The sequence below is a fragment of the Portunus trituberculatus genome, chromosome 45, assembly GCF_017591435.1.
Source record: "Portunus trituberculatus isolate SZX2019 chromosome 45, ASM1759143v1, whole genome shotgun sequence".
Classification (NCBI taxonomy): Eukaryota; Metazoa; Arthropoda; class Malacostraca; order Decapoda; family Portunidae; genus Portunus; species Portunus trituberculatus.
The window spans coordinates 10,994,923-11,008,722 of NC_059299.1; the positions used below are offsets into that span (position 1 = coordinate 10,994,923).

Genomic DNA, 13,800 nt, shown 5'->3' on the forward strand with positions numbered 1-13,800 from the left:
AGTGGGGGTGATAGACATGCAGGTGGATAAAATAGCAGTGATTGGCCCAGAGGCAAGCCAACCACAGTGTTGCTAAAAGAAAGTGGGGGAAGGTATTTAAGCTAGCTATCTCTGCTCGCATGAATTAGTTGCAGGTGTCCTGCCCTGCTTTCCGGCCTCGTATCTCGCATTTGCACTGTGTAATACCTTGGAGTTCCTGCTGTATTGTGTTACTTCCTAAGTAAACGTAAGAAGCTGTACTACGTGTTTCCTGCCAGTCCTGCCTGTCTGAGTGAGTGCCTGTGTGTGAGTTGTGTGCCTCGCATTCCTTGCTAGCCACAGACCTATCATCAACTTATCCCTGTGCCACCCACATCCTGCACGCTGTCCTGTCTCCGCCGCTGAGAGTAAGTGGTTTATGGATGCGGTGTTGAAAGCTGAAGTAAGAACCTTTGGGTGCCCTGCCTTGCCCAGCGGTTGTGGGTGTGGGTGGCCCTGCTGTGCTGTGTGGGCAGCGGTTCATAACAATACAATAGTGACTTCCTGGAGCACAATAAGATGATAACGCATCAGATCCCTACTTCTCTAGATAATATTATTCATTCATATGTGAGGGTTGGGAAGGCGCCATCAACAGCGTCACAATAATCTGCTGCTGTTTTACTACTGAACTGGACACTCTCCCAGTCATTATTAGTATGTTGAAGTGAGATAATGATACAGTGAAGTATTTATTACAAACTGGTCCAGCTTTACACCTCTGACTCAATATAATCTTTTGTAATAGTGTTATTGAGAGAGTTGTGTGATGTATAATGGTGATGATAAATGTAGTGAGAAAAAACAATGTTTGAAAAGATAAAAGCAGTTTTATGATTTAGAAACATGGTTTAGAAGCTTGGCAGTAAGGCGTGGGTGAGGCGAGGGTCTTGGAGGGGGAGAAAACAAGTGTGATGGAGGGGAGAGGGGAGGCAAGGATTCAAAGTCCAGGTGTCTACCCATGATACATATGTTTGTTTCTTGTTGTTTCTCTTCTTGAAGTTTCTGGTTCTAATCCTCATCAATTTATGCTTGTAAGCATGTTATTTCTGACGCCTGGCCACTACTGTGTAGGGCGAATCACGTAATGACATAGGTGCACAAGACATTTAAAAATGGCTCCCTGATGGGAAGGGTATTTAATTATCAAAGAATAAACTACATCATCTGGTAATTTAGGGCCTGAAGGTTTCATAGAGACATATGTAAACCCAAAATTTTAAATCCCTCTACATTTAAATAGATAAATCCTGCATCAAACAATTTTTTAAAATTTTCTTATACTTTTTTTTATTTATTTATTTATTTATTTATTTATTTTTTTTTTTTGTATCTACCTGTTGAATTTACCTAGTTGTAGTTTTACAGGGCTTGGGCTTAATGCTCGTGTGGCCCCGTCTCCATATCTATACTTATACAATCTTACTTTAAAAGTATGCACACTCATTGCAGACACTACTTCTTCATTCAAACTGTTCCACGTCTGAAGGGTGCTTGACAAACACAGTGACCATCTTTCTTCCTTTATTGGCAAGCCAACAGAGATACAGGTCCGGCACGTCCTCACAGCTAAGCTACTACCCAGGAACTGGGTGACGCCAAGGCCAAGCTGTGGGGACAGGCTTTCCCGCGCTGCTCCCCAGATGCCAGAGGTTGACATCCTAGAACTCCCCCCCCAACAAGCTAAGAACCCTGGCTAATGCAGTGACAGTGTTCTTAAATAAAATAAACATAACCTGGGAGCAGCAAAGAAGCAACATGAAAGAAAACATGAATAAATGACAAGTCCACAATCTAATATCACCACTTGTGATACTTCTGTACCTTCTTACAGATAATCCTTCAGCCACCTCGGGGGTTGCCTGGCGCGCCTCCCTTCACCATCCTTTTGGGGCGCTGGGAAGGGAGGGGACAGTGATAGCAGTGAAGTCGGCGGTGCCCGGTCTTCAGTGTCAGAGGCTTGAGGCGCCGCAACTGCTGTCCTCTGATGTTGCCGCGTTCTGAGGGAGATGCGGCCACCACCGTCAAGTCTGACGAGATACTGCCTGTGGTCCCTTGCCTCTATGACGATGCCTGCTCTGTTCCACCTCCTGCCGTGCTGGTGGTCCTGGACGAGAACCCTGTCGCCAGGTGCAAGGGGCGCGCGGGAGCGTGTGACGCTCCTGTCAGCCACCACTCTGTCGTGGTGGTGCACCATCTGACGTTCTCGCTGCCGCAGCGTCCTTCCCCAAAACTTGTCAACCTCAAGTCTCCTTTTCACTGATGGTATTCCATCCCGTAGCTGGCAGCCTGTTGCTAGCTGAGCTGCTGATCTATTGATGCCCCGTAGAGGTGTGTTAAGGTACTGGAGTAGAGCGAGAGAGATCTTATCGTTGTCAAGACTGCCATCAGCTCCAACATTTCCCCATAGTATCCTCTTGGCAGACTTCACGGCTACCTCTGCCCTTCCGTTTGACTGTGGGAAGTGCGCCGAGGACACCTGAACACCTACCCCCCACTTCTGGAGGAAGCTCTTCATCTCCTCACTCCCCAGATTGGTGCCTCCGTCCATGGAGAGCTGCTCTGGGGCACCCCATCTCAAGAAGTGGTGACGCAGCACGTCCTTAACTCTGCCTGATTATGTGCCATCAGGCAGGTGAGACACCTCCAGCCAACCCCTCAGCCTGTCTGCGTAGACAATGTAGTCATGCCCCTCCAGCTGAAACAAATCCACCACAGTCTGCTGAAAGGGATAGTCAGGGGGCGGAGTGAAGAGAAGAGGCTCGGGGGGTTGGGAGACAGCGTGTGTGTTGCACGTGTCACAGTTAGTGCGATAGTGCCTCAGGTCTCCCTCAATGCCAGGCCAGTATACTGCCTGTCGTGCTCTCCTGAGCATCGAGTCTATGCCCTGGTGGCCTGCGTGGAGGTGGGCTGCAACCTGCTTGCGTAGGAGGTCCGGAATCACCAGGCGAGGATGGTTGCTATGGAAGGCATACGTCACCAGGCCTCGCGACACCCCCAACCTCTCCCTGTCCTGATGCTGTAGAAGGGGCGCAGGCATGCCAGCTCTTGGGACCTCTGTGGGTGCCAGTCACCCGCCAGCACCCTGGCCAGCAGTAATTGGTACACAGGATCGTTCCTTGACGCCTGTAGCACCATGTCCTTGTCGAGGGTGAGGTTGTCTTGCAGTTCTAGTGCAGCAACGGTGGCGACGGCCATGTTTGGTAGAGGGAGTGACGGTCAGAGGGATGCTGAACTGAAGCTGACGCGCAACTACTACATATTAGGATACATTCTATTTCGTTTTTAATTCTTAGTGTCTAGGATTTTTCCGGCGTAGCTCTTGACCTGATATGTCCGAGGTGGTGCTGCCTGACGTATTTGAACCAGGCCAACACTTTCTTGTGGAAGTTACTGGTGAAGAATGTATAACTCGGTCAGCAACAAAGCAACGCTGCATGTATCACAGGACAAGCATACAAATGATAAGTTTATGTTTATGTGAAAAAGTTGGACGAATGGCAAGTTTTATCATTAGCAAGGTGTACGAATGGTAGTGTTCCACTGTACTTGACTGCCACATCCACACACAGGGCATCCAGTGAGATAAGATATCCTACTTCCTACTAATTTACATTTAGGCAATGGAATGCATTATCAGCATTAATGATTTGCAAATAATGAATACAAATTAAAAGAAAATATGACAAACTGATTTTAATTGAGAAAATACTGTGAACATAATTTAATCAAAAATACAATCCAGCAGATAGACAAAAATTCCTCAGGCCTAAGTTAAGTAAGTTTATTTGAATAAAATGGAAGAGCAACCATGACATTAAAAATATCAAAGTAAAATAATGGGTAGTGTATCAGGTATGTTAAGAAAGAAAAAGCTTTATTACTAATAATTGAATAAAAAATAAGTACATTAACAAGTAAAAAATAAAGATAAATATTAATAAAAATGGAAGAGCAACCATGACAATATCAGAGTATGATAATGGGAGCTGCATCAGATATGCTAATATTGATAATAAATAAATACATAAATAAATTAATAAATTAATAAAAAATAAGTACATAAACAAATAAAGATAAATATGGTGGAACTTCAGGTTTTTAACTTAATTCGTTCCTGAAGGGCATTTGCAAACTGATATACTATTTGAAAAACAAACTATTTTCTCTATATGAATAAAAGTAAGATCAATCCATTCTTGGATCCTAAGGCTGCATTTGAGAGTGTAACTACTGGACACACACCCCTATGCTTTCTGCAGCACATATCCTCTATCAAACACTTTCATGTGACTCGACTGCAATAAATAAAAGATGGTCAGTGTTATAGTGACAGCATATGCTGATCTTCCTGACAATGTTTATCATGCATCACTAGCTGTGCTGGAATAGGTGAATAGGTGAAGTGCCTCTGTGTTGTAATCAACTGTGATCTCATCATTAGCCAATATGGCAGCCCAAATAAATATTTTGCAGAAGCTCATGGATACAAAAGACTTGCCAAGCAGTTTTTAAATAACACTACTGTTCAACCCACATGAAGAAAAATCTGAAAATAAGGACTTTATTACAAATGTAGAAAACTAGAAAAATAACTTCCAAGATGTTTTTCTGGTATGGCAAGTCTATGTAGTCATGAGATTTTGGGTCGCTATATTGGCTACTGGCGTCATCACAGCTGATCGCAACACAGAGACACCTCAACTATTCTAGAACAGCTAGTGATGAATGATAAATGTTGTCAGGAAAATCAGCATATGCCATCTTGCTGTCAGTTACTACAGCAAAGATAATCCTTTGTTTATTCCAGCTGAGAGGTGCACAAAATCAATTGATAGAGGACATGTGCTACAGAGAGCACAGGGTGTGTGCCGAGTCCAGCCATATTTCAGCAATAAATCAGCTAATTGGTTTGCCTGTAAATATTCCCATGTTATGAGAATTGGGTCAATTTTGAGCTCAAAATTCCTTTCAGCAAACAATTTGTTAAAAAAGGTAGACTTTTAGCAACCAAGGTTCCACTGTAGATAAAAAAAAGAACATATGACTAATTAGTAGTAGTAGTAATGATAATGATTAGTAATAGTAATGATAATAAAAACAATGATGATAATAATAATAATAATAATAATAATAATAATAAATTAGAGACAAGAAATACATAATAGTGTGATTGTAGTCAATAGATAAATGCTAACTCTCTCCTGTCTGACATCACAGGTTACTTGTTTTTTCCAGATAGACAATTACAAAAAGTGTACAAAGTATCTGTGTGCATATGCCCACTAATCACTGGAGACAGCCTGGTGGATTGACACTTCCATCAGTGAGGTACGCCCACTCTGTCGAATCTGGTAGGCACTCTGACACTTTGCAACCTTCAGCCGGCCTGCAATGGAAAGCACAATAAAAAAGTGATAGCAACTCAATTAGGAATTTCCAAATAATATATCCTGTTTGGTTAACTTTGGATAAATTGCACCATATGCAACAATTCTATAAATATTCAGCAAAATTATTGTTGTTTCCTATAACTGAGAAAAAATAATAGATGTTTGTCTCTGTAACAAGCAATATTGAGGTTCACAAACACTGTTGTTCTGACACTGCTTCAGGCAAAATTAATGTAGTGAAAAATAAGAAGACTGGAACCTTTATGTTGACTTTTCTATTAATAATGTCAACTCTAAGCCACTCAATATTTTTTCTATATAAATACAAAAAAGAATATGGAAATAAAACAAATCTTTATTACCAAAGACTTTAAATTATGAAATAAAAAAAACAAGGAGTAGTATGTCAACTTACTGAGAAGTCATACTGACCACATCACCATCAGTTTGGTCTCTTAGCATCTGACAGTTAACCAAAGATGATGTTCCCTGGGTAATGTGTCAGCAAATCATTCAAGGTGCTATCACACAGACATTTTCTGGTGGCATCTAGCTGCCAGTACTGGTGGCAAGGAACACTGTTCCTATCACACCTATGCAATGACCATTCAAGGGGACCCAAAAACAAGAGCTCCAGTGTGGGTACACAGCCAAGTGCTAACTTAGAAGCCCAGCAGACCTGGTGATATATTATGGGCAAACGGGGAGGAGATGGGGTTGGGCTAGTGACCCTGTCTCCAAAGTTATATTGAAATTACTTGTGTTGAGACCGAGTAGAAGTATGGAAGAGATTTAGAATATGGACGGCTCATTTGGCGCTGCCATCAATGTAAACAAAGGAACCTGACCAAGAGGACCCAGGAGTGAGATTATTGAAACATCTCTGGGATTATGACAGCAAAGAGATTGGAGTAAGGAAAAGGAATTTTCTGGATTTAAGGAAGAAAACCTACACGAGAAAGATTATCACAAGAGATAGAAAAATTAGTGTTTTGAGGGAGATGGTTGCTGGGATTTTTGAAAAGCAGGATCAGCTGGTTGCAGGAAACCTAGAGCTGAGAGAAATGACAAGTTAAAGAGTAGTGTTACTGTGTTAGAATGAATAATGACATGAAGAAAACTCTACATTAAATAAAAAGGGATAACAGTGCCCTTAACCTCTTCAATACAGGCAACAGAAAACAATTCCTGGCACCATATCCAGTTTGGGTTGGGTGGGAAATACCTAATTCAGAGGCAGCTCTCTCTCTCTCTCTCTCTCTCTCCACTACAGAAATAATGATGATGGTAAGTGATTTTTCATAATATGTACGTACAATAAGAAATAAACGCACATAAATTTCATAAAAAAAAAATTATAGTTTACCTTCTCAAGGCCATTTTCTAAAGATGACAAACAAGACAAAACACTAATTTTTATGGTAACCTAATCCATTGGTACTACAAAAAAAAATGTTAAAAATAAAATAACTATTTCCAGCATGATGCATCAGTACTTCTCCTAATATAAGAGTTAATCACCTTTGCATAATAATGGTGAAAGTCAAGCATGCCATTATATCATATACGACCTACATTCTGAGAGATCTCATACAGTATCCATGAAAGAAAATACACCATTTTAGCAGAAAGCAGCCATGACACAATATGCGTGTCATTGGATATGTCACAAGCGCCCCAGTGATGCAAAATATGCATAATGATGTTGAAGGGGTTAAGGGCAAATGTGCAAACTATAAAGTAGCACTACAAGGATTTGAGGAAAGGCTGGACACTAATACGGAAATAGGAAAGGGGATAAGTGAAACAAAACTAGGGGAGTGGAGGAAGATCCAAAAGAAAGAACAAAAAAAAGTGAATTTTGCATTAGTATTGAAACAACAGATAAGGAAAAAAAGGACACAGGCATACAAGCTATCAGAGAAAAGGAAAAATTAGTGAGAGATACAGTAGACCAAAAAAAAGAGTGTATGGTTATATATGGACTAGAGAAGAAAAAAAGTTCAGTGAATTTGTGGGAGAAGTAGGAGAAAGAGATGGTAAAGCAAATTATCTAAGTGGTTCAAGGTAAGGAACAGAATCTTGAGAAAGAAATGGAAGAAATATACAAACTTGGTAAATACAGTAAAACGGAAACAGGCTTATTCGGACCGTGGCTGATTCGGACCAAGCTGATTCGGCCCTTTTACTGGCTCTTTCGGACCTCGATGTCCTGGCTGATTCGGACCTCGACCTTATTGTCCTGGCTGATTCGGACCTTTTCCAGGGGGGACTTTGCATAATTCCAACACTTGTTACCGAGAGGATATTAATTGAATAAGAAAAGGTAAAATTACATTTTATTGAAAAATTACATTTAATGCATTTATTAGGAATACTCTAAGTCTTAGTCTAGGCCTACAATTTCACTTACACATAGATATATGCACACTTCTTGAGTAACTGGCCAGTTGTTATATTCTTATCATTATATTCCTTCCATACTTGTATTATACGACCTTGTATCTCCTTCACCCGATTTCTCTGATACCTTTTTAATTTTCCTTCTTTACGAGTTTTATGTGATTAGGTATTTCCTTAGCCTCCGAGTATAGCAAACTTATCAATAAATAGAAGGAAGGTTACCTTTTTTAGCACTTCTGTTTAATTTGTGATGCCATCCTTCCACGTCATTGTTTGTCCTTATGCTGCGCCCAAAAACTGACCAGTTCTCTACTGTCCACACATTACTGTTTGTAAGTGTTCGGATAATTCAAAACATGATCCGAATCAGCCTAATACATGGTCCGAATCAGCCAAGACTTAGGTCCGAATCCGGTCCGAATTAGCCATGGTCCGAATCAGCCACGGTCCGAATAAGCCTGCATTCCAGTAAAACTCCGCTTAACGAACGTTCGTTTAACGAATTTCCAGTTTAGCGTACTATACAAAGTTAGACCAAAAAATCCGCATAACGTACAACCACATCCGTTTTAGCAAATTTTCTGGGTTTCAACTTGCTGGGTGAGAGACCGAACGCGGTAGTTTCATTGTAATTGGCTGGCTCCCCACCTCTGTCTCTAGCGCTCCTGGAGCTGGATCCAAGATTCTTTAACAAAGTCAAAGCAACCTCTTGCAGCGAAATGGCATCCATGAACGCTTGGAGGGACGGTGACAAGGTTGCTTTCAGGTTGCTCTGAGGTTGCTGGGAACACCACCTCTGGAGGTGGTGTTACTGTCTTATATATGCATTTTATGTTCACAAAACATTTCTATTAGCTTTTTACAAACCTTGCCTCAAGAAAGGATTGTTTTGTAATGCATAAAGTGAAATCTTACATGGAATACCAAAAAAAATAAAGCAGAGATGAGATGAGATGAGCCACAGACGAAGCGGGAGACTCGCGGCCACTCGGCCACTTCTTCTTCTTGGGACCTTTTTTGCTTGTGTGTTACTTTCATCATGATGTTTATGGTTTTACTCCTCTCTTGCCTGCTATAATGGATATCATATCTTAGTATTCATATACACTCATGCCACGAGGATAGCCTTGACTCCGTGGCACTGAGTGATAGTGAATTACAAATGAAATACCGCAGTATTTCATTAATATTTCAATGTCACTCAGTGCCACGGAGTCGAGGTTAACTCCCTCAAAAACTAAGCCTTAAAAAGCTCCACCCACTTGACCCTCCCCTCCTGGTCCATGCCAAGTCCCTCCCCGTGACCTCAGAATGTGTGTGTGTGTGTGTGTGTGTGTGTGTGTGTGTGTGTGTGTGTGTGTGTGTGTGTGTGTGTGTGTGTGTGTGTGTTTCACTGTTTGATCTGCTGCAGTCTCTGACAAGACAGCCAGACGTTACCCTACGGAACGAACTCAGAGCTCATTATTTCTGATCTTTGGATAGGCCTGAAACCAGGCACACACCACACACCGGGACAACAAGGTCACAACTCCTCAATTTACACCTCGTACCTACTCACTGCTAGGTGAACAGGGGCTACACGTGAAAGGAGACATTCTGGGTTATGTTAAGAGTAGCATTAAGGACTTTGTACAAAGTAGCATTAGTGATCAGTTGGAGCTTTGTTGCCATAGGGGCAGTAGCACTAGTCTTCACTATGCACGTGTCTCCCAGAGCTGTGCTTACACCTACGGGAGACATACTGCATCACATGACAGGGTGGCAATGAGGCTCAGATTATGCTACAAATACTTTTGGGAAGTCAGTGCTTCTCCTGGTGTGTGCTGTGTGCTACACCAAGGGGACACACTCTGCATCACTATATCATGGAATGTCCTCTCATTGCTAAATTTAGGCCACAAGGTCAGCATGACTTGTACAGCTTCATTGACCATCTCCTAGACTCTGTGTGTGTGTGTGTGTGTGTGTGTGTGTGTGTGTGTGTGTGTGTGTGTGTGTGTGTGTGTGTGTGTGTGTGTGTGTGTGTGTGTCTGTGTGATCTTTATTTTTATTTCATTTTCTCCATTCACATAGGAAATGTAGAATAGCAATTTCTCTGATCTTCCACTTCCTCCTTCTTCTCCTCCATTCTCATTCTTCATATATATATATATATATATATATATATATATATATATATATATATATATATATATATATATATTTGGTTAATCCTTTCTGCTTCCATCACTACTACCACCACCACCACCTTGATGCCTATCACATTTGAAAACTCTGCTATACAATATAATTTTATTGATTTCAATAGAAACTTCAATGCTGAAAACGAAATATCAATCTCTCTCTCTCTCTCTCTCTCTCTCTCTCTCTCTATATATATATATATATATATATATATATATATATATATATATATATATATATATATATATATATATATATATATATATATATATATATATATATATATATATATATATATATATATATATATATATATATATATATATATATATATATATATATATATATATATATATATATATATATATATATATATATATATATATATATATATATATATATATATATATATATATATATATATATATATATATATATATATATATATATATATATATATATATATATATATATATAGAGAGAGAGAGAGAGAGAGAGAGAGAGAGAGAGAGAGAGAGAGATTTGATATTTCGTTTTCAGCATTGAAGTTTCTCTAATCTATTGAAATCAATAAAATTATATTGTATAGCAGAGTTTTCAAATGTGATAGGCATCAAGGTGGTGGTGGTGGTGGTAGTCATGGAAGCAGAAAGGATTAACCAAATATTTCACACCTTTTGCGACTTTGAGCCTTCCGCCTCTTGACCTAAGGAAGAAGCTCATCAGCTCATCACCTCATTGGATTAAATTTCTCTGTCTCTCTCTCTCTCTCTGTTCATCTATTTTGCATATTTTTTTGCTATTTTCTCTTGAAACTATTATAAATAAAGTAATGTGATAATAATAATAATAATAATAATAATAATAATAATAATAACAATGATAGTAATGATAGTGAAAAGCATGAAATAAACTATATATGATTAATAATTTTCATATTCAATATTCAATCCATCCTCCCTGGTGAGTAATTATGCTTGGTAGAGAGGTCACTAAGTGTTCAGTTCTTCCCTGCAACCTCTACCACTCCTATTTCTCCTCCTCCTCCTCCACTACCACCACCCCTCAGCCTCCTCCCTCTACACCCTCCTCCTTTTCCTCCTACTTTACCCGAATTCTCCATATATATATATATATATATATATATATATATATATATATATATATATATATATATATATATATATATATATATACATACACACACACACACACACACACACTGTCGCCATCGCTGAGAGAGGACAGCTCATCTCTGGCTGCGAACGGGAAGAAAAAAAATACCTATGGCATTACAGGGCCCGGGTAACTCTAAGTTAGTGTCTGTTAATGTCCTACTGTCTCTCAGTGTTGAAAGTGAGTGATATGGAGAGTGATCCCTGAGAGGGGAGTGTGGACGGTGATCGTTCTGGCTGTAATCGCCTGACAATAAAAAAAATGGCGTCCAGGCAAACTAGAGACTTTGAAGGTTTTATTACTACGCCAAAAGGACTGCAGAAACTTGATATGGATGCAAGAATCCAGGCACTGGAAAGTAAGTTCCTAAACATTTTGTCAATAGAAGAAAAACTGGATAGAGTTCTAGCTGAGAATGATTCCTTCAAAAAAGAGATCTATTTGTTAACGCTAGCAAATAAAGAGTTATTGAAGGAAAAAGTAGAGATGGAGAAAGAAAACCAACAACTAAGGAAACAATGTGAAGAGATGAAGGCTAAACTCATGGAAATGGAAATAAAAATATCCAAAGGGGACTTGAAGAAAGAGGAATGTCTTAATCTAATTGGTACCAGGATGAAAGAAGTGAACCATGAACATCAGGAGGTACAAAGGTCGTTTTTAGGAGATAGTAAAAAGCAGGAAGAGGAAAATAAAGGGATTACGCAGAGGAAATGGTAAAGGCACTAAAGGAAAATGAGTATGTGGTGAGAGATATTGCTGAAAAGAAAAATGTGTGATCATAATAGGATTGGGAGGAAACTAACAGGAACTGGCAGGACAGGAGGGATAAGGAAAATGACAGGATTAAGTCTTTACTGAACAAGATCTCTGTGGAAGAAGAGGACCTATATGCTGAGGTAGAAGAAAGTGTGAGATTGGGAGCTTTTGAGGAAGGCAAGAATAGACCATTAAAATTGAAATTAAAGTCTCAGGTGGCAGCGGAGGCCTTGTTGAGGAGGGCTTGGAAACTTAAGGACTCTGAGGAAACCAAAACAATTTACATAAGAAGAAATATGTCACAAGATGAGAGAATGAAAATGAAGGAGCTTGTATCTGAAGTGAAAGAGAGGAATGACGAAAGAACAGAGGAGGAAAAGACCAAGTTTTTTTGGAGGATGAGAAATGGGAGGCTAAAGAAGTGGTGGATAAAACAGACGGAATAGGCATTACATGGAAGAATGAGACTAGGAATGGAATAAAAGTGACTTACACGAACATAGATGGATTTCTGTCTAAGAGGCTAGAATGTATGGATTACCTAAGAAATAACGAACCGGACATAATGTGTGTAGTGGAAACAAAGCTAAGGCCCGAAATAAAGCTAGACTGGTTTGTTGTAAAACACTACAAAGTATGGAGAAATGATAGAAAAAATAAAGGAGGTGGTGGTATAATGGTTCTTACTAAGGAAGATCTGATAGTGAAGGAGGTGAACTATAGTAAGAGAAATGAGGAAGTGATAAGTATGCTTATAACAGATGGCAAGAGGGACATTAATATTATAACAGTATACATACCACCCAGAACCAGTGCTTGGGAATATGAACAGTACCAAATGGTGATGAGAAATACTCTAGACAGAATGAAGCAAGAACTCATCAGAAAGGATAGAGTGATGATAGTTGGAGACTTTAATTGCAAAGAAATAGTGTGGGAAGACTACGAAGTGGTGAATGGTGGTGAGTGGGCAGAAGAATTGTTAAAGGTAGCAACAAATAACTTGATGACACAGTGGGTGAGATCACCAACAAGGTGCAGGGGACAAGATGTTGCAGCAAGGTTGGATTTGGTATTTACCAGGGGAATCTCTCTAAAAGAGGAAATTGAACATGAATGTCCCTTGGGGAAAAGCGATCATGATGTCCTAAGCTTTGAGCTGGATACAGAATTAAGCACGAATAAGATTGTGGAACGAGGGAGGAAAAATTAAATTATACTAGGGCAAATTATAACCATATAAGGGAGTTCTTTAATGAAATTGACTGGTCCGTGGTATACCAGGAAAGAGATATGCAATTGAAATACGATAAATTTATGGATTTGTATAACTCTGCTGTGAAAAAGTTTGTGCCATATTACAGAAAGAGGACTTTAAATAATAAACAGTGGTTTAATAGAAATTGTGAAGAAGCAAAAAAGAACAAAGAAAAGGCATGGAAGAAACTTAAGAAAAACAGTGATGTATTATCAAGAGAAGGCTACAAAACAGCAAGGAATAGATATGTTGAAGTAAGGAGAACAGCACAGAAGGAATATGAACAGAGGGTGGTGGAAAACTGTGATAGTGACCCAAAAATGTTTTACAAATTCATAAATGGAAAACTAAATAAAAGGGAGGCAATAGAAAAGGTAAAAACGGGAAGAAGTATATGAAGATGCTGGAGATATAGCTGAAATTTTGAACGACAACTTTTGCAAAGTGTTTACAAAGGAGGAGCATTTTATGGGAGGAAGGCCTACGGAAATAAAGCAAATGCAGGACATCATGGTTACTAAGGAAGATGTAAGGAAAATTATAAGCAATCTGGATATTAATAAATCAATGGGGCCTGATGGCATATCTGGGAGGTTGCTAAATGAATGT

General features: G+C 39.5%; 1 protein-coding gene across 6 annotated transcripts in view; it reads right to left on the reverse strand.

Annotated features, from left to right (window-relative positions):
• Window positions 1-1,529: 1,529 nt before the first annotated feature.
• Window positions 1,530-13,800, reverse strand: part of LOC123519221 (signaling mucin HKR1-like) — a 153,986-nt gene continuing 141,715 nt past the window's right edge. For all 6 annotated transcript variants that reach the window (XM_045280343.1, XM_045280342.1, XM_045280341.1 and 3 more), the window contains one exon: window positions 1,530-5,407. In XM_045280343.1, coding sequence (XP_045136278.1) covers window positions 5,304-5,407 — 104 coding nt within the window. In that variant the 3' untranslated portion in view covers window positions 1,530-5,303. The remainder of the gene's footprint in view (window positions 5,408-13,800) is intronic.